The sequence below is a fragment of the Carassius gibelio genome, chromosome A16 (genome assembly GCF_023724105.1).
Source record: "Carassius gibelio isolate Cgi1373 ecotype wild population from Czech Republic chromosome A16, carGib1.2-hapl.c, whole genome shotgun sequence".
Taxonomy (NCBI): Eukaryota; Metazoa; Chordata; class Actinopteri; order Cypriniformes; family Cyprinidae; genus Carassius; species Carassius gibelio.
The window spans coordinates 17,819,627-17,846,173 of record NC_068386.1 but is presented as its reverse complement, the minus strand read 5'-3'; the positions used below and the strand labels follow the sequence as shown (position 1 = coordinate 17,846,173).

The window sequence follows — 26,547 nt, the reverse complement described above, 5'->3', positions numbered from 1 at the left end:
TAGAAAAGAAAGCATTTAGCATTTGTACCTTACCTCAAACTAAAAAAGAAATGAATGTAAAGCGGCGATACAAACCAGAAAACTTGGTGTTTGTCACGATGTTATAAAAAGTTAAAAACAAAAGAAAAAATATGGTAGGCATTACGCGGATCAAAAATAAAATCCATCAGACAAGATACTTCAAATCAAATCTATGTTGTACTTTACCACTAACTACAACTTTAAAAATCGAGAGTGTTACTGACAGAGAGTTAGACGAAAGAAAAAAAGATCTCACAGCAAAGTGTCAAGGCATCTCCGTTGAGCGATACTGACATCATCGCTGACACACTTAGAATGAGGCTCGGGGAATGCTCCGGAAAAAAAACCACGCCTCCGGCGCTAGAGACTGCCCCGCTGTAGGCGTGATAGCAGCGTCAAATAGATTTAAATGTTAAAATAATTAAACTAAGTATTTCTTAATAAATAGACATCAGTCCTTAATTAGTGAAAACTTTAAATCCGTTTAAACATAAGATCAATTTGTACTTTTTAAATGATGTAGCTTTATGCGATTTTTATTTACTTTTAGTCTTAAAAAAAAAAAAATAATAATAAAAAACAGCACTGAAAAAAAGCATTATTTGTTTTTAATGTGTTAAGTTAATTACTCTAATCTACGACTAGTCTAAATTTAGACTATTGCCGTCGATATATCTTTTATTTTTGTCAAGCTTAATTTCTCAAGCTATGACAATTAACACACACACACACACACCCAGCCACCCATCCACACTTTCCTTCTGTCCTATTTGTAAGTTTTTGTCGCGTTATCTAGTAAATAAAACAGACATATGTAGTTAAAAGCATCCCCATTTAACAATATGACAGGGAAGAAATATCTCGTCTCAGGTCGTGCAGCGAAACGTGACCGTGCCGTGCATCTGGTGTCTGTGTGATGTCGCCTGCATATCAGTTAGACATCAGCGGGTGTAAAAACATCTAAAGGTTTTTGGGGGTTTGCAACTCGACTGTAATCTAATTAGTTTTCCGGGGGGTTCTGGTGTTGTAGCTAAATGGTGCACTGCAGGACGGCTAAAGTTTAAAAAAAAAATTGTGTGTAATCAAGGATCAAAGGCAATTTCAAATTTATGGCTTAGGCCTGTGATCGTGAGGTTATCTGACAGTTCATTTAGTGGGTCAAATGGGTGTGAAATCTTTTAACAAGTCAGACCATATAGGAATATGTAGTTTAATTCGAGTTAATTTAGTTTATTTTAGTTACATTTATAATTTTTATTAACCCTAGATCTTTCAACCTCAACATAAATGTACCGAGAATGCAAACAAGTACACAAACACTCACACACACACACACGCACACACACACACACACACACACACACACACACACACACACACACACACACACACACACACACACATTTTCCTTCTGCCGAGTTTGTGTCTTGTTATCTAGTAATTAAACCATACATATGTAGTTAAAAGTATCACCCATTTAACAATATGACAGGTAAGAAATATCTCGTCTCAGATTGAAACGTGACAAACTTAGTAGTGATTCTTTAAATCCTGTTTATCCACTCTTTGACATACTTAATCATTGAAACATTTCTATAGTCACATCTTTATTTAACATTTTCTAAAATGAGATCTGGTTTATTTCTATATTAAGTGTAAGTAAGTTGTATTCTTTCGTTGTCATATCTTTTACATTTTATTAAAATAGGTTCAACTGATTCAGGAAGATCACATTTAACACAAAGTCCAGACACATGTTTTTCCTCTTATAAATAATGACTGATTAAGTGCAATGTGTCCAATTCTATGGCGAGAGCTTCCTTTCTATCCCCAAAATTCTCCTTTCATTAAATTTGATGTCTGACATTTTAATGTTTTTATCTGATCCACTACCTTTTATTCCTATATGTGCAGGTATCTATACAAAATAAATATTTGTTTTTGGTTGTATTCTGAACAAACTCTGTAAAATGAATGACAAATTGTCTTGTTGAAAATTCGCCACACTTTAAACTTGGTAGTACTGCAAATGAATCTGAACATATGACTACTTTAGGTATATTAATGTGTTCAACCCACTGAAGAGCCAAAAATATGACAATCATTTCTGTAGTATAAACAGACGGATGATTAGATGTTCTTTCAGGTATTCTATATCTACCCACTTGGAACATATGTGTCCTGTTTCAGGATCTTTAGATACATCTATGTATATGAGTTACTTTAAAACTATATGCTCTTTATTTTTCATCTAAACAAAAGTCCTTGATGTTTTATTTTATTTTAATAAGCCACTCACACTTACTTTAGTAGCCTAAATCATTGAATATGTCTTTTATTTTGTCAATATTAACTTCTGGCACGAAATTCTACATTCATAAATGTATGTTTTTCAAAATCCTTACGTTTAGTGGCATTTAAAGAGGAATTTGTGATGTATTTGGAGACGTTAAAAGAAATGAAAAGTCTCAAAGCAAGATTTTTGTATTCTTCATTGGGGGATTTGGTTTTTCTTAATGTGAAAATCTGTTACTCCCCTACTTTTTCATTCTTTATCTTTTTCTTCAGTGTTGTTTTATTTATTTTACATTTATTTTGTTTTATGATGTACAGAGTGTGAACGAAAATTGAGTGTAATCTCAGACCATATTTGTAAATCTACCAGTAATGTACGCCTTTATATTTTTAATGTTTAAAGCAACGAATAAAAAAGAAAAAAACACCCACTAACACATCCCCCTAACACCTCCCTAATAACGTTGGTCACAAAGGTTTAAATGTATGTTAAAAGAGTTAAACAAAGTAACGTTTTTAATAAAAACACATCAGTTCTTATTTGATGAAAACATTCTACCTGGTTTTAATATTAGACCGATGTTTTTACTTTAAAATTAGGTTAACCTATACCATTTTATTTTCATCTCAACAAAAATTCCTTGTTGGAAAAAATTGTTGTTTTATTTCATTTTAATAAGTCACTCACACATACTTTAGTAGGCTAAATCCTTGAATACGTCTTTTATTTTGTCAGTATTAACTTCTATCATTGCTATATCGTTGCTATATCAATTAAAACGTGCGTTTAGGCATACACAAATCTAACTGGAATGAAATGTTTTGGAATGTCTTTGATTTTCTTGCCAAAGAAACTTTAACAACGTTACAGGAGAGGCTAAATATTTCATCTCAAGTAGTGCGTAGAAACGCGTCTGGTGTCTGGAGTCTGATGTCTTTGTGTTTACTGTTACGACCATGTCAGATAAGATTGTAAAACATCTAAAGGTTTTTGGGGTTTGCAACTCAACTGTTATCTAATTAGTTTTCCGGGGGTTCTGGTGTTGTAAATGGTGTGCTGCAGGTAACCATAAAATGTTTATGGTTTAGGCCTGTGATCGTGAGGTTAGCTAAAAGTTCATTTACTGGTCAAATGGACGTGAAAACTTTTAACAAGTCAGACCATATAGGAATATGTAGTTTAATTCGAGTTAATTTAGTTTATTTTAGTTACATTTAGAATTTTTATTAACCCCTAGATCTTTCAAACTCAACATAAATGTACCGAGAATGCAAACAAGTACACAAACACAACCATACAATCATAAACACACACACACACACACACACACACACAAATGTAAACATTACAGAAAACATGAACATGCAAACTAAATAAATACTAATATACACTCAAACAAGTAAAAAAATACACAAACAAACAAAATAGGTCACAAACACGAACATATCTATATAAGATTGAAAATGAGTTGTCCTAAGTTTTCTTTGAAACCAAAAGTGTTTGTTGGTACAAATGTCTGACAGAAATGTGTACAATAGATTAGACGTCCTTTCTCACTTTCCAAATGGTGTTGTTAACCATGATGTTTAAAATAGTTTTAAAAAAGTATAATTTTTTAGCTTTCATGCAGGATTCATGTCAGCACTCAAGTGTTTTAACAAGAATCCAGAGACAGATGAAAATAGATGTGTGAAGAAAAAAAAAATGTAAGAGGTTTTTAAGGATAGGCTAAATGGTTTAGATTGTTTAAAACAATTGAGTTGACGCATTTCTCTTGAATGTGTGTATGGTAACCGCTGCATACATGAAGCAGAACAAATACATAACTCATAAACGCATTGTGGTTAATAAAAAAGACTTATTTATCTAGCATAACTTACCTTCTTTTCATAACAATAAACATTCTTACGACTTTAACAACTGCAAACAAACGGTTTGGTTGGAAAAAAAATAAAAACATATTGTGTTTTCTTAGTTAGAATGCTTATAGTTTGTAGTAAAATCACATATATAAGCTAAAAAAAATTTCTTCCAAACCATGCTGCTTTCACACACACACACACACACACACACACACACGCACACACACATCACCTCACAAAACTGTCAACAAGGACCTTAAGTTTTTGTTATAACGTTTAGCTGTAGCTGAGACCTTGGTGGAATTATTTTACGTACAGTTTTGGGGAAGTTACTATGAACGTTGTAATAGGTTATAGATCACAAATTAACCCATTTAAAATCTAAAAGTTTAAAAAGTAATGTAACTGATAACATTTGATTACATGTTTTAAGACTTGTAATGTTTTCAACCGTTAATCTTTTGAAATGTGTAAACAGGACAGGGGTTAACATTAGAGTACTCAACAACTAATGACCGTCAGACTTTTCAAATCCTTCATCACTTAAATTAGGATTGTGATCATTTCATTTTAAAGCACAACCACCACGAAATCAGATTTGCTTGGAGATTAAATACATATTTAAAAACACAACAAGAAAGTTTAACAGCTATGATACTGTTTTTAAATCAGGTTTTTGCACACCTATGAAGGGGAATGCCATGGCATCTAACAACGGTTGGTAAATCGGTTCAATTTAACAAATAAATATACATTGGCCAAATAGGAAATAAGCATACGTCTTTAACTCATGAAACATCTGACTCATATTTTAGAGTATTTAAGGTGGTTTATGAAATATATCAATGAAATCTGTAATCTGTAAAAATATTCAGATGTAACATTTTCATAATTAACCGCAATTTAATTATTTTTCTCACTGACTGTAACTGATTACATTTATTTTTAATCAAATGATATAATTTAGCTATATGTAAATAAGTTGACCCCCTAACACTGATTATGCGTTCTAACAAGAATAGTTGGCGAAAGAGTTCATTACCCTCTTTAACTTTAAAAATGCATACAATGTCCACAAACAAGGGTTTGCTCTTAAAACAAGCCCCAGACACCGACTTGGAAGCATCGTAACAAGTATAGCCATTGCAGAAATTTGTTATAGAGATTCAGTAAGTTAAACTCTGGATGCACGATTGACCGACTTACGTTTGCCATATTATTACTTTTTCTAAAGATAAAGACAATTATTTGGTTTCAGGACACACGAATCCTAACGCCCAATGGTTCACAAGATAACATGACAACGGTTGCTCCATTACAGCATAGTCAACCCATTTTAGCCTGTTTTAGCACATGTATATCGTATTATTGTTGAATATAGTCGTTTGGTCTAAATATGTGTTAACAGTTATTTTATTGTTGTTATATGTATTATATGTTTTGTTTTACAAATGTAATATGTTTACCTAATAACTCATTCAAGCTATGTAGATCTTCAGGTCAGGGAACTACAATACCCATCACACACCTCAGGCTTCAAACATGCCTGTCGTGAATACATACTCATATTGTATGTGGCAACGCTCTAAATCATTGGACATCTGATTAAACGCATACGCAGATAACCTAAATAAAAAGACTCATATTCTTTTCTGTGATCTGTTTTAGTGATGCAAAGTTCGATTCACTTCTGAAAAATTATTTATTTGGACAGTTTGGTTCAATGAACCGATTCATAGGGTCCTTAAGTCATTTTCGCAGTTACGTAGTACACTTTTTTTTTCTTCTAACAACTGAAGAGTCATTTTTATTTCTGTGAATCATCTAAATAAATGTAATTGTGTGAACACACATTAGCGGTTATTGTCTTTTGTTCATTTAAGTTAATTCTGAATCATCTAAATAAAGTTAACTGTGTGAACACATATTAGCGGTTATTGTCTTTTGTTCATTTAAGTTAATTCTGAATCATCTAAAAAAAAAAAAAAAAAAAAAAAAAAGTTAATTGTGTGAACACATATTGGTGGTTATTATCTTTTGTTCATTTAAGTTAGTGATGTTTGTGTTTGCAGTTTTATGCACAGTCTCTCTGTCGTTGTTTAGCTTAAACATCAGTTTTTAGTCAGTTACAAAAGTGTCAGGCATTAAGTTTTTGTATTTTTAATTCACCTAATTATGACAGAGTTACAGGTTTCGGGTGTTTTTGAAAGTGTAAGCGGTGAAAACTTAAATGTGACCGTCGAGTAAAGTTGGCTACTCAAACGAAGACAAATTGTGTAAGTGTTCATTAAGATGCAGAAATGAAAATAAGCGTACAAATATTCATAATTACAAGTACAATATAACCTAAAAACACTATAGAACCCTGCTAAGTATACCTAAAATTTTCTAGAGCGGTGAGATATTTACATTTACTGTACATTTATTCATTTAGCAGACGCTTTTATCCAAAGTGACTTACAGATGCGGACGGTGGAAGCAATCAAAAACAACAAAAAGAACAATGATATATAAATGTTTTAACAAGTCTCAGTTAGGTTAACACAGTACACGTACCATGGGATTTTAAATAATATCATAAATAAAAAGAAAACAGATTGAATAAAAAAAGAATAGAGCAAGCTAGTGTTAGAGGTCTTTACACATACACACACACATGCACACACACATGCATAAATAGATATAAACCGCAATGTTTTTCATAGCGTTACACTTTGAACGATATGTTTCCATGACATTGTTAACTCTTTCTGTTTGAATCTATTTACAGCAGTTTTCACCATCCTAATTGTAATGGTTTGGTCTTATGCTTAGGGCCTTATACGTTGTATTTTCTAGTTTTTGCTCTCGTGTTAGTGGGTCTCTTTGTTCATACAAATCAATATTTCTGTGGATTTGGGTTTTAAAATATTGCTTTAAACATCGTCTTCATTCGAGACGTTTACTTAACATCATTATATCATCCTAGTTGATTATTGATTATTAATTATTATCCAACCTTTTAATCATCAAAATATCACGACTGACTTGAGTGATCATCTTGGGCGGAGCCATCTTGAGCGTGACCAATGTTTATGACTTCCTGATGACAAACCCCCATCGTGTACATCATACAAGGGTTGAGGGTGGCTCACTAAAACCAACAAAGGCCGGCTGATAAATGCTACAGTTGCCTGCTGTGAACAACAAACAATACAATAAATCAATAAACCGGAAATTTATCGTGAATTAAAACAGGACTACTGCATTCGGCGACAGTTCTATATCGATTAGGGGCAAAGTTTACGCCTTGAAAAGAATCGAATTCTGAAAAAGTCGTCTGATGCTGCACAACTGACCCATGGAGGGTAAATGGAGCGGCGCTGATGAGGTCGAAAAACTGGAGTGCGCTGCGGCAAACACCAGTTTTGTCAAAGACATTATCGACCCTGATTTTAAACTACACTACAGAGGACAGATGATCGGACTGATGCAAAAGATCCTCAAGAAGGAATGCGACCCAAATCACGATTGTACGGGTGATAGCAAGCGGGAAACAAATCTCAGTAACCAAATGAAACTTGTAAGAAGACTGAAATATACATGGCCTGATTTGACGAGCATATTTTTAACCGGGAGGGACCCGGTGCATGTTTCTGCACGTAAAATTCTGGAAGTGATGTCTGAATGTGAAGATGAGATGGACGTTAATGACGTTCTCTATCTGTGTACATCTATAACAGATCAATGTGTGCTGTTGGCTGCCAAAAATTATGATTCTATGACCTGTGAAATTGTTGCAGCGTTGGTTGATTTTATATTGGACCAAAACATGTTAATCTGCAGAGATTTTATATTCTGGTTAGATTGCCTGTAATGTCATGAGTACTATTTGTTTTTAATGACAATTTGATAATTTTCTTCACTACATCAATGTATATTCAACAATATAGTGTTGAAATAAAAGATTGATCCACTTCACTCGCTATTCTGTTCTCTGAGTTCAGCAACTTTTTTGTTTGTTAACAATTAACAATAATAATTAATAATCAATAATCAACTAGGATGATATAATGATGTTAAGTAAACGTCTCGAATGAAGACGATGTAGCAATATTTTAATACCCAAATCCACAGAAATATTGATTTGTATGAACAAAGAGACCCACTAACACGAGAGCAAAAACTAGAAAATACAACGTATAAGGCCCTAAGCATAAGACCAAACCATTACAATTAGGATGGTGAAAACTGCTGTAAATAGATTCAAACAGAAAGAGCTAACAATGTCATGGAAACATATCGTTCAAAGTGTAACGCTATGAAAAACATTGCGGTTTATATCTATTTATGCATGTGTGTGTGCATGTGTGTGTGTATGTGTAAAGACCTCTAACACTAGCTTGCTCTATTCTTTTTTTATTCAATCTGTTTTCTTTTTATTTATGATATTATTTAAAATCCCATGGTACGTGTACTGTGTTAACCTAACTGAGACTTGTTAAAACATTTATATATCATTGTTCTTTTTGTTGTTTTTGATTGCTTCCACCGTCCGCATCTGTAAGTCACTTTGGATAAAAGCGTCTGCTAAATGAATAAATGTACAGTAAATGTAAATATCTCACCGCTCTAGAAAATTTTAGGTATACTTAGCAGGGTTCTATAGTGTTTTTAGGTTATATTGTACTTGTAATTATGAATATTTGTACGCTTATTTTCATTTCTGCATCTTAATGAACACTTACACAATTTGTCTTCGTTTGAGTAGCCAACTTTACTCGACGGTCACATTTAAGTTTTCACCGCTTACACTTTCAAAAACACCCGAAACCTGTAACTCTGTCATAATTAGGTGAATTAAAAATACAAAAACTTAATGCCTGACACTTTTGTAACTGACTAAAAACTGATGTTTAAGCTAAACAACGACAGAGAGACTGTGCATAAAACTGCAAACACAAACATCACTAACTTAAATGAACAAAAGATAATAACCACCAATATGTGTTCACACAATTAACTTTTTTTTTTTTTTTTTTTTTTTTTTTAGATGATTCAGAATTAACTTAAATGAACAAAAGACAATAACCGCTAATATGTGTTCACACAGTTAACTTTATTTAGATGATTCAGAATTAACTTAAATGAACAAAAGACAATGGGCCCTATCTTGCACCCAGCGCAATTGACTTTGTACACCGACGCATGTGTCATTCCTATTTTGCACCCGCGCAAAGCGCGCTTTTCCCTCCACAGAAGCACGTCGCTAAACTAGTGAATGAACTTGCGCTCCCTGGGCGGTTCAGCGCAAAAAAGGAGGCGTGTTCCGGCGCAAACAATCCCTGGTGCTATTTTGCTGTTCCATTAAACAATTGCGCCACTGACCAGAAAAAACCTGGTCTAAAGTCATTGGCGCGTTGCGCGTTGTTCATTGTGCTATTTTAAGGGCGCATGCTTGACCATAGTGTATAGCGTGCACAACGCGCACACACTTTGCTCATGTAATCTACACAGATGCAACAGTTATTTTTGCAAATCATAAATTGTTACACTAAAAAAATATTAACACATGAGATGACGGAAATCATTGTGGTGTGCCACGAAGATGTGAAAAAAAATAGGCATAAAACTAGCTCACAAATTATTCAGGCTAATTATTCTCCCATCCCCATACAACACAACTTCTCTGTCTTTCACTGCTCTTACAAGAACATCAGTCTCCTCGGCTGTGAACCGCTCCTGGCGTGCGCCTGGTAAATACGCCATAATAATAGCAATCCATAATGGAACTTGCGCACCTGCTTTTAAAGGGAATGTTGGATGACGCTCCGATTGGTTTATTTCACGTTACGCCCAAACCACACCTATGAATAATGAAGCTACTTCAGACCAACCCATTTTAGATTTGCGCCGGGCGCAAGAGCCATTTATCCCGCCGGGAAAATAGCAACAGCGCCGAGACCCGCCCACAAAGTTACTTGCGCTTCGCGCTTTGACACTTGCGTTTCAGATCGTTAAAATAGGGCCCAATAACCGCTAATGTGTGTTCACACAATTACATTTATTTAGATGATTCACAGAAATAAAAATGACTCTTCAGTTGTTAGAAGAAAAAAAAAGTGTACTACGTAACTGCGAAAATGACTTAAGGACCCTATGAATCGGTTCATTGAACCAAACTGTCCAAATAAATAATTTTTCAGAAGTGAATCGAACTTTGCATCACTAAAACAGATCACAGAAAAGAATATGAGTCTTTTTATTTAGGTTATCTGCGTATGCGTTTAATCAGATGTCCAATGATTTAGAGCGTTGCCACATACAATATGAGTATGTATTCACGACAGGCATGTTTGAAGCCTGAGGTGTGTGATGGGTATTGTAGTTCCCTGACCTGAAGATCTACATAGCTTGAATGAGTTATTAGGTAAACATATTACATTTGTAAAACAAAACATATAATACATATAACAACAATAAAATAACTGTTAACACATATTTAGACCAAACGACTATATTCAACAATAATACGATATACATGTGCTAAAACAGGCTAAAATGGGTTGACTATGCTGTAATGGAGCAACCGTTGTCATGTTATCTTGTGAACCATTGGGCGTTAGGATTCGTGTGTCCTGAAACCAAATAATTGTCTTTATCTTTAGAAAAAGTAATAATATGGCAAACGTAAGTCGGTCAATCGTGCATCCAGAGTTTAACTTACTGAATCTCTATAACAAATTTCTGCAATGGCTATACTTGTTACGATGCTTCCAAGTCGGTGTCTGGGGCTTGTTTTAAGAGCAAACCCTTGTTTGTGGACATTGTATGCATTTTTAAAGTTAAAGAGGGTAATGAACTCTTTCGCCAACTATTCTTGTTAGAACGCATAATCAGTGTTAGGGGGTCAACTTATTTACATATAGCTAAATTATATCATTTGATTAAAAATAAATGTAATCAGTTACAGTCAGTGAGAAAAATAATTAAATTGCGGTTAATTATGAAAATGTTACATCTGAATATTTTTACAGATTACAGATTTCATTGATATATTTCATAAACCACCTTAAATACTCTAAAATATGAGTCAGATGTTTCATGAGTTAAAGACGTATGCTTATTTCCTATTTGGCCAATGTATATTTATTTGTTAAATTGAACCGATTTACCAACCGTTGTTAGATGCCATGGCATTCCCCTTCATAGGTGTGCAAAAACCTGATTTAAAAACAGTATCATAGCTGTTAAACTTTCTTGTTGTGTTTTTAAATATGTATTTAATCTCCAAGCAAATCTGATTTCGTGGTGGTTGTGCTTTAAAATGAAATGATCACAATCCTAATTTAAGTGATGAAGGATTTGAAAAGTCTGACGGTCATTAGTTGTTGAGTACTCTAATGTTAACCCCTGTCCTGTTTACACATTTCAAAAGATTAACGGTTGAAAACATTACAAGTCTTAAAACATGTAATCAAATGTTATCAGTTACATTACTTTTTAAACTTTTAGATTTTAAATGGGTTAATTTGTGATCTATAACCTATTACAACGTTCATAGTAACTTCCCCAAAACTGTACGTAAAATAATTCCACCAAGGTCTCAGCTACAGCTAAACGTTATAACAAAAACTTAAGGTCCTTGTTGACAGTTTTGTGAGGTGATGTGTGTGTGCGTGTGTGTGTGTGTGTGTGTGTGTGTGTGTGAAAGCAGCATGGTTTGGAAGAAATTTTTTTTAGCTTATATATGTGATTTTACTACAAACTATAAGCATTCTAACTAAGAAAACACAATATGTTTTTATTTTTTTTCCAACCAAACCGTTTGTTTGCAGTTGTTAAAGTCGTAAGAATGTTTATTGTTATGAAAAGAAGGTAAGTTATGCTAGATAAATAAGTCTTTTTTATTAACCACAATGCGTTTATGAGTTATGTATTTGTTCTGCTTCATGTATGCAGCGGTTACCATACACACATTCAAGAGAAATGCGTCAACTCAATTGTTTTAAACAATCTAAACCATTTAGCCTATCCTTAAAAACCTCTTACATTTTTTTTTTCTTCACACATCTATTTTCATCTGTCTCTGGATTCTTGTTAAAACACTTGAGTGCTGACATGAATCCTGCATGAAAGCTAAAAAATTATACTTTTTTAAAACTATTTTAAACATCATGGTTAACAACACCATTTGGAAAGTGAGAAAGGACGTCTAATCTATTGTACACATTTCTGTCAGACATTTGTACCAACAAACACTTTTGGTTTCAAAGAAAACTTAGGACAACTCATTTTCAATCTTATATAGATATGTTCGTGTTTGTGACCTATTTTGTTTGTTTGTGTATTTTTTTACTTGTTTGAGTGTATATTAGTATTTATTTAGTTTGCATGTTCATGTTTTCTGTAATGTTTACATTTGTGTGTGTGTGTGTGTGTGTGTGTGTGTTTATGATTGTATGGTTGTGTTTGTGTACTTGTTTGCATTCTCGGTACATTTATGTTGAGTTTGAAAGATCTAGGGGTTAATAAAAATTCTAAATGTAACTAAAATAAACTAAATTAACTCGAATTAAACTACATATTCCTATATGGTCTGACTTGTTAAAAGTTTTCACGTCCATTTGACCAGTAAATGAACTTTTAGCTAACCTCACGATCACAGGCCTAAACCATAAACATTTTATGGTTACCTGCAGCACACCATTTACAACACCAGAACCCCCGGAAAACTAATTAGATAACAGTTGAGTTGCAAACCCCAAAAACCTTTAGATGTTTTACAATCTTATCTGACATGGTCGTAACAGTAAACACAAAGACATCAGACTCCAGACACCAGACGCGTTTCTACGCACTACTTGAGATGAAATATTTAGCCTCTCCTGTAACGTTGTTAAAGTTTCTTTGGCAAGAAAATCAAAGACATTCCAAAACATTTCATTCCAGTTAGATTTGTGTATGCCTAAACGCACGTTTTAATTGATATAGCAACGATATAGCAATGATAGAAGTTAATACTGACAAAATAAAAGACGTATTCAAGGATTTAGCCTACTAAAGTATGTGTGAGTGACTTATTAAAATGAAATAAAACAACAATTTTTTCCAACAAGGAATTTTTGTTGAGATGAAAATAAAATGGTATAGGTTAACCTAATTTTAAAGTAAAAACATCGGTCTAATATTAAAACCAGGTAGAATGTTTTCATCAAATAAGAACTGATGTGTTTTTATTAAAAACGTTACTTTGTTTAACTCTTTTAACATACATTTAAACCTTTGTGACCAACGTTATTAGGGAGGTGTTAGGGGGATGTGTTAGTGGGTGTTTTTTTCTTTTTTATTCGTTGCTTTAAACATTAAAAATATAAAGGCGTACATTACTGGTAGATTTACAAATATGGTCTGAGATTACACTCAATTTTCGTTCACACTCTGTACATCATAAAACAAAATAAATGTAAAATAAATAAAACAACACTGAAGAAAAAGATAAAGAATGAAAAAGTAGGGGAGTAACAGATTTTCACATTAAGAAAAACCAAATCCCCCAATGAAGAATACAAAAATCTTGCTTTGAGACTTTTCATTTCTTTTAACGTCTCCAAATACATCACAAATTCCTCTTTAAATGCCACTAAACGTAAGGATTTTGAAAAACATACATTTATGAATGTAGAATTTCGTGCCAGAAGTTAATATTGACAAAATAAAAGACATATTCAATGATTTAGGCTACTAAAGTAAGTGTGAGTGGCTTATTAAAATAAAATAAAACATCAAGGACTTTTGTTTAGATGAAAAATAAAGAGCATATAGTTTTAAAGTAACTCATATACATAGATGTATCTAAAGATCCTGAAACAGGACACATATGTTCCAAGTGGGTAGATATAGAATACCTGAAAGAACATCTAATCATCCGTCTGTTTATACTACAGAAATGATTGTCATATTTTTGGCTCTTCAGTGGGTTGAACACATTAATATACCTAAAGTAGTCATATGTTCAGATTCATTTGCAGTACTACCAAGTTTAAAGTGTGGCGAATTTTCAACAAGACAATTTGTCATTCATTTTACAGAGTTTGTTCAGAATACAACCAAAAACAAATATTTATTTTGTATAGATACCTGCACATATAGGAATAAAAGGTAGTGGATCAGATAAAAACATTAAAATGTCAGACATCAAATTTAATGAAAGGAGAATTTTGGGGATAGAAAGGAAGCTCTCGCCATAGAATTGGACACATTGCACTTAATCAGTCATTATTTATAAGAGGAAAAACATGTGTCTGGACTTTGTGTTAAATGTGATCTTCCTGAATCAGTTGAACCTATTTTAATAAAATGTAAAAGATATGACAACGAAAGAATACAACTTACTTACACTTAATATAGAAATAAACCAGATCTCATTTTAGAAAATGTTAAATAAAGATGTGACTATAGAAATGTTTCAATGATTAAGTATGTCAAAGAGTGGATAAACAGGATTTAAAGAATCACTACTAAGTTTGTCACGTTTCAATCTGAGACGAGATATTTCTTACCTGTCATATTGTTAAATGGGTGATACTTTTAACTACATATGTATGGTTTAATTACTAGATAACAAGACACAAACTCGGCAGAAGGAAAATGTGTGTGTGTGTGTGTGTGTGTGTGTGTGTGTGTGTGTGTGTGTGTGTGTGTGTGTGTGTGTGTGCGTGTGTGTGTGTGTGAGTGTTTGTGTACTTGTTTGCATTCTCGGTACATTTATGTTGAGGTTGAAAGATCTAGGGTTAATAAAAATTATAAATGTAACTAAAATAAACTAAATTAACTCGAATTAAACTACATATTCCTATATGGTCTGACTTGTTAAAAGATTTCACACCCATTTGACCCACTAAATGAACTGTCAGATAACCTCACGATCACAGGCCTAAGCCATAAATTTGAAATTGCCTTTGATCCTTGATTACACACAATTTTTTTTTTAAACTTTAGCCGTCCTGCAGTGCACCATTTAGCTACAACACCAGAACCCCCCGGAAAACTAATTAGATTACAGTCGAGTTGCAAACCCCCAAAAACCTTTAGATGTTTTTACACCCGCTGATGTCTAACTGATATGCAGGCGACATCACACAGACACCAGATGCACGGCACGGTCACGTTTCGCTGCACGACCTGAGACGAGATATTTCTTCCCTGTCATATTGTTAAATGGGGATGCTTTTAACTACATATGTCTGTTTTATTTACTAGATAACGCGACAAAAACTTACAAATAGGACAGAAGGAAAGTGTGGATGGGTGGCTGGGTGTGTGTGTGTGTGTGTTAATTGTCATAGCTTGAGAAATTAAGCTTGACAAAAATAAAAGATATATCGACGGCAATAGTCTAAATTTAGACTAGTCGTAGATTAGAGTAATTAACTTAACACATTAAAAACAAATAATGCTTTTTTTCAGTGCTGTTTTTTATTATTATTTTTTTTTTTTTAAGACTAAAAGTAAATAAAAATCGCATAAAGCTACATCATTTAAAAAGTACAAATTGATCTTATGTTTAAACGGATTTAAAGTTTTCACTAATTAAGGACTGATGTCTATTTATTAAGAAATACTTAGTTTAATTATTTTAACATTTAAATCTATTTGACGCTGCTATCACGCCTACAGCGGGGCAGTCTCTAGCGCCGGAGGCGTGGTTTTTTTTCCGGAGCATTCCCCGAGCCTCATTCTAAGTGTGTCAGCGATGATGTCAGTATCGCTCAACGGAGATGCCTTGACACTTTGCTGTGAGATCTTTTTTTCTTTCGTCTAACTCTCTGTCAGTAACACTCTCGATTTTTAAAGTTGTAGTTAGTGGTAAAGTACAACATAGATTTGATTTGAAGTATCTTGTCTGATGGATTTTATTTTTGATCCGCGTAATGCCTACCATATTTTTTCTTTTGTTTTTAACTTTTTATAACATCGTGACAAACACCAAGTTTTCTGGTTTGTATCGCCGCTTTACATTCATTTCTTTTTTAGTTTGAGGTAAGGTACAAATGCTAAATGCTTTCTTTTCTAACTGGTAACAAAACACCTTTTTAAATTTTTACAAGCTCTCACATCTTTTTCACGTGTTGCTTAACGAAAACACATCTGATAGTTTTGACTTGTTTAGTTGTTTTAGATAAATAACCAGTAACCTATTTTTTTTTCTTTTTTATTTGTTACAACTTTAACAACGTTTTACACTTTTCCAACTACGAAAACAATCATTACATCGTCCCCATTTTGTTTGTGTTATAACCTTTTTTTCTTGAAATGCACTGTGTACTTAAAACCTTAATAAAAACTTCCCTTATACCATTTTCATGATTTCATCCCTTTCCACTGTTTTAAAAAAAAAGCACATAGATTCCAACACATTTTCACCCTCCCTCACCGAAATTCCTTCTTAGGGTCGTAAGTTCATATCTAGGTCACCGGGGTGTACACGGAGGGGAGGGGTGGGGGTGTACAAACAGGTGTCCAGAACAGATGGCTTTTATGACCCTCATCAATCAAATTTTTGACACATGGTATACTTTATCCTCTCTTAGAATAAAGTGGGGCGGTCAGCTAAAAAACTATCACATCATTAACCTTTTAGCACAAAACCAGCACACACAACAACATTTAAAGTGTGCAGCTGATTGAGGGGGAAAAAAAATATTTTTTTTTGAAGTTTTTCAGACTTGCAGCTGGTTTTGAATCGTCCAGGTACCAGATTCAGATCTATTCCTAAAACAAGAGTTATTAAAGGGATGATTCATTTCTGCAGAACACAAAAGAAGATATTTTGAAAAGACTACTTCGTCAATATAATGACAAAGTCAAAGGCAAAAACACTTTAGACGCTGTTGACTTTCATTGTATTGAAGAAAATAGACATTTTTTTCTAAAATATCTTTTGTTTTCCTCAGAAGAAAGAAGGTCATTCAAGGTTTGGACCAACATGAAGGCGTGAATTTTAATTTTTGGTTGAACTAAAAAGAAAGATAATTTTCAAGATGATGATTCAATTATTATTTTCAATTATATAAGTTGATTTAGTATAATTGTATACTATTATAGTTTTTATTAATGTTTTGAATTAGATTTTTATATCTTCAGTTATCATTTTCATTTTAGTAAAGGTTGTTATTTTAATAGTTCTTTTTTTTGGATTTAGCGATAACTTTTCTGAAATACCTTTTGTTTTCAGTTTCAGACAGTTTAGTACTACAGCTTGCAATTTTATTTATTTTTCATAGATTTTATTTCAGCTAACAAAATCTGAATAGTTTTAGATTCTGTTAACAATAACAGCCCCGTTTCAGATTTCTACAGTGAACTAAAAACACTTATAGTAGCCACTGATCTAACACTTACTGTATACCAAGTCATGAATTATTTGAAAAATGCAATAAGATCAGGCAGACAGAACCTTTGCCTGTAGAATCCAAAAACACCTGTCTGATTTTGCTTTCAAAGCCTGTAGATAAAACCTGACCCTATACGTGTGTCACCACTGAGGTGAAAGGTTACGTCTCACCTGTCTCTCTGCTCTGGGGGCTCTTCTGCTCCTCATCCAGCCTCAGGTGGCCCAGCAGATGCTCTAGAACCTTTTCAGGGGCGGCGGGCACGGCAGCGCACCTGTGGGAGACAGAAGAGTCACTGGAGTCTTCCTCTTCGATGGAGGACAGGGAGCGACTGCTGCACCAGCCTTCCTCTTCCTCCGTGCCCTCCTCATCAATGTATCGGAAATACGGCACGTCGAACGTGGACATGGTAGCTCGGTCAACACTGCTGATATCAGAGGTCTCGTCTTCATCCTCGTCTTCCTCCTGTTCCACCAAAGCGGCCGGCATTAAACTGCTGTCCAGATGCGGGTCCGGGGCCACTGCACGCCTGCTGCCCATGTCGGCATCAGCCCCGACTTACCACATTGACCTGGAGGAATCGAGGATTCTAAGTACGACAGCCTGATATCTTTCTCTCTGCACTCTGGAGCTTCTGGTTTAAGATCCTTCACAGGGCAAACAGATCCATAGGAAAGAGTGCACAGAAATGCAGCACATCCTCAGACGAGTGTGTGTGTGTGTGTGTGTGTGTGATTGAGTGCGAGAAAGAATGACTTCTGGGAGATGAGAGATAAAAATAAAGTGAAAAGAGGCCGGGCTGGACAGATTACATGCAAGACGGACTGACAAGAGTGAGAATTGAGAGACGAGAGAGAGAAAGGGTGTGTGTGCTCTCAAGCGCCGCTCGCATGTGAGAGCGGGTGTGTGACTGCTTACCTCCCGGTCCAGGAGGAGGAGGGGGGAGATCTCGGTGATGTCGTCCTCTGAGGCAGCAGCACCTCGTGGCTCCGCTCTCTCTCACACACACGGACTGCTGCATCACTGGAGGGCTGCGGAGGGGGAGGGGTTACATTATCACCAAGGAGATTCCCTGTCTTCCCATCCCTGTCTGTCTCCCTCCCCTGATTTCCATCACAATACAGTTTTAAATTAAACAGCCTACATCAAACGGCGCTGTACAAGGGGTCGTTTAATTGAGATCCTACACAATGCACGAAAGCGCAAGGCGGCATTTATATTTGAATGTTTTGCTTGTTGGAAAAGATGGATTAATTCAACTAATTTAGTTATTTGATATTGCGTAATCATGAATTGCAATCAGACTATGCTGAAATGTTATGTATGATGAGCTGGTTTGTTGGATGAATATATACATAGACAGTATGTATGTGTATGTATAGCATATAGTGAAAACATATTTGTACAGGGATGGTCCACTCAAAAATGAAAATCGTGTCAGTACACCCTAATGTCATTTCAAGTCTGTATGACTTTTTCTACTGTGAAAAACAATAAAACATTTTGAGGAATGTTGGTAAACAATCTTGGTACCCATTTACTTCTTTTTTTTTTTTTTTGAAAAAATATCTTAATTTGTGTAATTTGTATATATACAGTGAGTACGGAAAGTATTCAGACCCCCTTAAATTTTTCACTCTTTGTTATATTTTTCCTCATTAATGTACACACAGCACCCCATATTGACAGAAAAACACAGAATTGTTGACATCATTTTTGCAGATTTATTAAAATAGAAAAACTGAAATATCACATGGTCCTAAGTATTCAGACCCTTTGCTGTGACACTCATATATTTAACTCAGGTGCTGTCCATTTCTTCTGATCATCCTTGAGATGGTTCTACACCTTCATTTGAGTCCAGCTATGTTTGATTATACTGATTGGACTTGATTAGGAAAGCCACACACCTGTCTATTTAAGAGGTTACAGCTCACAGTGCATGTCAGGGCAAATGAGAATCATGAGGTCAAAGGAACTGCCTGAAGAGCTCAGAGACAGAATTGTGGCAAGGCACAGATCTGGCCAAGATTACAAAAAACATTCTGCTACACTTAAGGTTCCTAAGAGCACATTGTCCACCATAATTTTTAAAGGGGGGGTGAAATGCTATTTCATCCATACTGAGTTTTTTACACTGTTAAAGAGTTGGATTCCCATGCTAAACATGGACAAAGTTTCAAAAATTAAGTTGTACATTTGAAGGAGTATTTTTGTTCCAAAAATACCTCTTCTGGTTTGTCACAAGTTTCGGAAAGTTTTTTTCGAGTATGGGTCTGTGTGACGTTAGATGGAGTGGAATTTCCTTATTATGGGTCCTAAGCGCACTTCTCCTGGAAGCGCACGTGCGCTAGCGCCCATAGAGCAGAGACATTCACTGATCAGAGCGAGAGACCGAAGTCACAAAAGAAGTGTGTTTTTGGTTGCCAGGGCAAGACAACCATGCACAGTTTACCAAAAAAAAAAAAAAAAAAGCATTAAGGGACAAGTGGATGGAGTTTATTTTTACAGAGCATCAACGGAGTTGTGCAAGTGTTTTTGTTTGTTCCCTGCATTTCGAAGATGCTTGTTTTACAAACAAGGCCCAGTTTGACGACGGATTTGCGTATCGTTTATTTCTTAAGGATGATGCAATCCCAACGAAAAAGGGTCACGATCGTGTGTTGGAACCGCAGGCGGTGAGTAAAACTGTGTAAAATATCTCTGTGTTGTTAACTTGTGTAAGTGCGTAAGCACATCAAGTAAACAACATTAGATGTTGTCATCAAACTGCACTTTCCACATGTACACCTTAAAAAAAAGGTGGAACTTAGTCATTATCCAAAACCGCTAAGCAAATATATACAGTTTTAGTGCTGATGCTGCTATTGTTAAATTTCAGCCCTTTGGATCTGATTCTGGATCATAAATATACGCTGAATCTGACTGTTAGCCATGGTTTGTTTTGGATTATGTTTTTTTCCTCACGGTAATGTCACAGCTTCCAGACATTGACAACGCAAACAATTACTCGCGCTTGTGATTCTTTAGCTCTGCCCACACGTCACGCCTCCTGCCGGTCGTGTTTTTTCCGGGAAAAAATGGTACAGACTATCTTTCTCTTATAAATATAATAAAACTAAAGACTTTTTTGACTTATGAAGGATGCAGTACTACTCTATAGGTACTCAAGATTAACAGGATATTGAGTGAAAATGAGCATCCCCCCCCCCCCCCTTTAAATGGAAGACGTTTAGGATGACCAGAACCCTTCCTAGAGGCCAAACTGAGCTATCGGGGGAGAAGAGCCTTGGTGAGAGAGCACCTGAACACCTGAAGGATTCTCTGGTCTGATGAGACCAAGATAGAACCCAGTTGAGCATCTCTGGAGAGACCTGAACATGGCTGTCCACCAATGTTTACCATCCAACCTGACAGAACTGGAGAGGATCAGCAAGGAGGAATGGCAGAGGATCCCCCCAAAAATTTGTTGAATCTTTCCTAAAAAGGGTGATCTACTAAATACTGAGCAAAGGGTCTGAATACTTAGGAACATGTTATATTTCAGTTTTTCTTTTTTAATAAATGTTCAAAAATGTAAAAAAATTCTGTGTTTTTGTGACAATATGGGGTGCTGTGTGTACATTAATGAGAGAAAAAAAAAAGAACTTAAATTATTTTAGCAAATGGTTGCAGTATAACAAAGAGTGAAAAATTGAAGGGGGGTCTGAATATTTTCCGTACCCACTGTGCATATGCATATATATATACATACACACACACACACACACACACACACACACACACATTTTGTGTTAGTGTGTAGTATATGTAATAAGGATTCTGGGAGCCAAAATTTCCCTGTTATTGTCCTGTAAAAGCCCTGCCATTTTGTCCTGTGTGTGTTATCAATCTTACACAGCTCTCTGAACATGCCGAAACACACACACACACACACAGAGAACAAAGCACTCAATCCATCCCATCTCCAACCAACATGTACAAAAACAATTCTCTACATCAGACATACCCATTGCTGTATATAATTCTATGTACAAAACACCAATTTCTTAAACACTCAGGGGCTCAAACATTGACTTTACTAGTGCAAACTAAACCAGTCATGGAATACCCCAATATACAGTACTGTATGAAATAGAAAGAAAGTGGTGTTTGCATCTAACTTTGATCTTATATCAATACGTAAAATCTGCTCTGGACACTGAACTCCAATAAAGGGTCTGTTAGTTGTTGTTTAGCCAGCATGTGAAAAATGCTGGCTAAACAGTGTGTAAATATGTATGTGAACATCTCACGCCTTCTATAATGCTTCTGCCAACAAAATACAGACTGGAAACTCACCGTCACTATTCAAAATACAACCTCATTACAATGATACACTAAGAGTAGTGCATTTCAAGTTAGCAGTAATCAGAGCTGGATATTAATTGATTAGATGTAATCAGATTATAAACATTAAGTACTTGTAATTAGATTAAATTACATTTTAAAATACTCATAATCGGACTACAGTTAACTTTTTATTGATTACATGATTACATATTCACACAGTGATCAGTCATTGTTATCAGTCACAGTGATCAGTCTGGTGGCTACACAGCATTTGACAACTGGATTTACAAAAATAATTTTAGGTTTGAGAAGCGTTACTGATGAATACATACATTTTTATTTTAATTATAACTCAGCAGGTTATTTAAGCATATATTACTACATAACCATATTACCATATATTATAAAATTTTTTAAAAATTGACGTTACTTTTTATTTACATGTAATACAGGCATTTACAAACGTTTTGTCATCTGAACCGCTTTCACTTACTACAGTATCTATTTATTTGAAGTATCGATCGGATTTTAAAATGAATATTTTAATAATTAACACTTGCACGGTCACAGTTCCCTGACATTGGATAATGGTCACATGACATGCACAAATAAATCAAATATTTAAAATATTTTTAGCATTTCATTTTGATTGATGTTATTTCAATTTTACATTTATATAATTTCATTAATCATTACCTTTTCATTAAACTCACGAAACCCTTGCAGTTCCTTAACAAACCCCAGTTTAGGAAGCCTCAATGCAATGTAACGTTTAATTAACTATGTATTGTAAATTACAACGAATGGAATGTTTATAACAATATTGGACACGATCATCGTATTTAGTTCAATGTAATAAACGAACTAGGTCAAAAGTAATCAAAAAGTAATCAAAAAGTAGTCTGAATATATTACATAAAATGTGTAATGTAATGGATTAAGTTACTAATTACAATTTTTATCATGTAATTTGGAATCACAATTTTCAAGTAATCTACCCAGTTCTGGCAGTAATTAATGAATAGGTCATTCAGGGTTTGTTTGTGTGTGTGTGTGTGTGTGTGTTAATGAGCTGATTTTTTGCTGTCTCACTATCCCTGGACCACAGCAAACAGCACATCAGTCGATGCGGAGCAAATGTGCGGCAGTAATTAGGCAGACAGATAGACCAGCACTCTCTGCTCTTATTGATCACTGCACTGAAAGACCTTCAGTAATCTTGCGAGCACACACACACACAGACACATGTGTATGCACATATACATGAGTAATGACAGAAGAACACTACGTTGAAAACTTTTGGGCTGTAAAAAAAATGCCACCTTCTTCAGGTATAATGGCATTAGTGCAGGCTGGAGGCAAACTCAAATGAGCAGCGCCTGTTTGATGCAAGAAACTATTTGTTTCTTTTCTTCCTACCCACGAGTATTCATTTGCATGTATTTTTGAAGGGGCACCGAAGCAGCATATTTGATGTCCTAGGCAAAATAAGAGGAGGTAATTCCAAAAGTTGTCAGTTGTCAATCATGTAGACGTATGCAGCACAGCTCACACACAAGCTGATCAGTGTGGCAAATTCTCGTGACCAATTGAATCCTCCTCATGAAAAATTCCCAATTACCTACATTCCTACAGAAACGACTGGATTTCACCAGGAAAAATTTACCAAGCAATGGTACAAGTGAAAGCACATTAAGTATAAACTACTTAAAATATTGTATTGTGATAAATAACAATAAATAACATTATGTTTTACATTGTCACTTCAGTTTTTCGCTCTGTAACATTAAGCAACAAAAGCCCCTGAGCTCAGACCATGCTCTCAATAGTCTGTGATATTGTAATAGTGTAACCAACTACAAATAGATTCAAGCATAACAAAAAACAATAACAAAAGTTATTCTCCATTAAAAAATACATTAAATGTGTGCCTAGGAAACAGACCCATAGTATCATACTGATTAAAACAATAACATTTATTTACATCCATGTGTTTGGCTCCCTGGAAAACCAACACATAAGCTAACTTCCAGACCAGGACAATGTACTTCTACTTCAAGCCTTTAGTTTACTCTATCATCCACTGCAAATAAGCTCCACAAACTTTTAAATACAAAATATTACATCACTGAGACCGTGAGAGAAAGCAGAGCACAGGCAAAAATGTGTAGTATGCACTTGTAAAAGGGCTTCTTAAACAGCAGACATCATGCTATTTTAGAATTGGTGTGAAAAAATATGCATAATTTCATTCATGGATGTCAGTTTAAATAAAAGTGTTGAGGTGTGGCACAATCTAATTATTTTTTATATCATGAATATTAATTAAATTATGCACAAATAATGAAATAAGTTAGCTTCTTATATATTGTTAAGGATTTTTAGACATTTTTACTAGAAAACTTTTTTTTTACTAGAATTTCTGCTTTAAGCACTTAATTTTATTCTGTATGCAGGGTCCTTTTTTTAGGTCAGATCAGCGCAGTATAAATCACTGTTTGTTGTCTTCTTGTCACAACAACAAAATCTTTTTGATTATACAGTGTGAATACAGCCAATCCTGACAGCAGAAAACTCCCATGGCCCAGCCTCAAATACTGTGACATTTTCTGAAATTCAAAAGCGATTTAAATATGACAATACGTGACGACAAGAAGTGGCCTGTCTTAAATCCACTTTAAAGTACCTGTGATGGTTATGAGTCAAATTAAGGACAATTCTACTTTTGTTTTAGAAAGGTCGAAGAAATGTGCCACAGAGTGAAAGAGGAGGGACTGGTGGCCGGCAACCTTACAGAGCTCACGTCAACTCTTCCTGTCATTGTGAGTGGCGGCCCACTACCAGGAAGAGGCAAACCGGGACTATTGTGGGATCAACCAATCAGAGAATAGGAGATTGGTGCCCTTTTTGGTTTTAGAAAGTTTCTCCTGCACTAGTTCAGAGTTGAATACAGATTCACTGATAAAAAAAGAGAAATCAAAAAATGACTTCACATTTAATATTAATATTAAACAAATCCTCAGTCAAATGCTGTCCAAAGGGAATACACAATATTAAATATACATCCCATTATGTTTTCATAATAGGGTGTCATTTCATAATATATGTATCTATCTATCTACCTATCTATCTATCTATCTATCTATCTATCTAATAATAAATATGTAATTTTGTCAAATAAAAAAATTATTATAAATTAATTTTGTGGATATATAAAATACTATCTATCTATTTTTATTCTAAAATGTCACAACTCAAATTGGAACAATACTGTGTGAGAAATGACATTTGTTGGTCCAGAAAAATAAGGCCCTGTGTCTAAAGTTTCCAAAAGAGCCCAGAGTTGAAGAAGCAACCAATAATAGTATTGTGTATGTGGATTGACTCGCACACAAATACATGAATGTTAGTTTGCACCTCACCTCAGCAGGCCTTTCGGTAGCTTTGAGAGGGCTGTGTAGAAGGCGGCATCCGTCCTTGGCCAGTCTCTGGACCATCTCCAATCGGCTGATATCCTCTCTATCTCCTGTAGCAGTTCCAGGGCCATGCTGCAGCGCAGGGGACACAGAAAACACATACCTCAGGCCACAGTCCCATGCCATGACACCACAACACACATGAGCTGGGAGCTCTCAAAGTCACTGAGAGTTTGACAGCCCGTCTTGCTGTCTTTGCTCAGGTGAGACCGTGAGTTAGCTGAGATGGTCACGCTAGTCCTGAGGGTTAAGTGAGCTCCAGACGCACGCAGTCGCTCAGGAGGAAACCTTCAAAGAGTGAAGCCTAAGAGACAGTGTTGCCTGAGGGGGAGAGTGAACCTGACTTTTCTCTTTCCTTTGCCTCTCTCTCTCTCTCACTCTTATGCACATAGCCAGGGTGGGGGCAACCAGGAAACATCTGGCAGTCCCTCCAATCCTGAATAGGAAGTATTGCAATCTCCAGAAATCTGGCAGAAGGGCCAGCATGGGCAGGTTTACTCATAATGTGAGGTAAAAATGCTGTACAATATGTGTACAAGACAGTGGATCATGAGGTCAAGTGCTAGCATTCACCATCCTAATATTATATAGGACAATGCACACAATATAGAAAAATCATATGAAAATCTGTAAACTGTAGTCTTTACATGCTTGTTGGCTTCATATGATTTTGAAAAATACATACAAATTCCAATAAAAGATTTATTGAAGTGATGCTCAAAATGTAATGCAACATGACCAAATAAGGTAATAACATATTTTCCTTGAATACATATACATGTACAGAATTATATATTTAAGATTGTGTTAACAAATAATATTAATTGTTAATATATAAATTCCATTAATATTTTAGGAGTCATTAGGATTTTTGCCTTGTCATAACAAGGTTTCATATTGTGGACAAAAGTCTTCAATTATTTAAAGGGCAGTATTTTTTGTTATTGTACACACACACACACACACACACACATATATATATAGTTTAGTTTTTTTTTTTTGTTGTTTAATTAATTATAGTGAATATTTTTTAATTAGTGACTATTATGACAATGATAATGAATTAAATGACAATGACAATTGTACATACTGTATAATTATATTTAAAGAAAAACAACCAACATCTGCAAACAAATTATCAAATTGCTAAAAAAAAAAAAATAACTCACTTTTTTGCAATTAATTTC

The 26,547-nt window shown here is 34.8% G+C and overlaps 1 protein-coding gene across 1 annotated transcript in view; it reads right to left on the bottom strand.

The window, feature by feature from the left end:
* Positions 1-25,703, bottom strand: part of LOC128030888 (rap guanine nucleotide exchange factor 5) — a 58,052-nt gene extending 32,349 nt beyond the window's left edge. Inside the window, exons 1-3 of the mRNA XM_052618965.1 lie at positions 25,307-25,703; positions 18,471-18,583; positions 17,726-17,826 (exon numbers count right to left, since the gene is read on the bottom strand). Of these exons, the coding sequence (XP_052474925.1) occupies positions 17,726-17,826; positions 18,471-18,583; positions 25,307-25,486 (394 nt within the window). The 5' untranslated portion in view covers positions 25,487-25,703. The remainder of the gene's footprint in view (positions 1-17,725; positions 17,827-18,470; positions 18,584-25,306) is intronic.
* Positions 25,704-26,547: the final 844 nt, after the last annotated feature.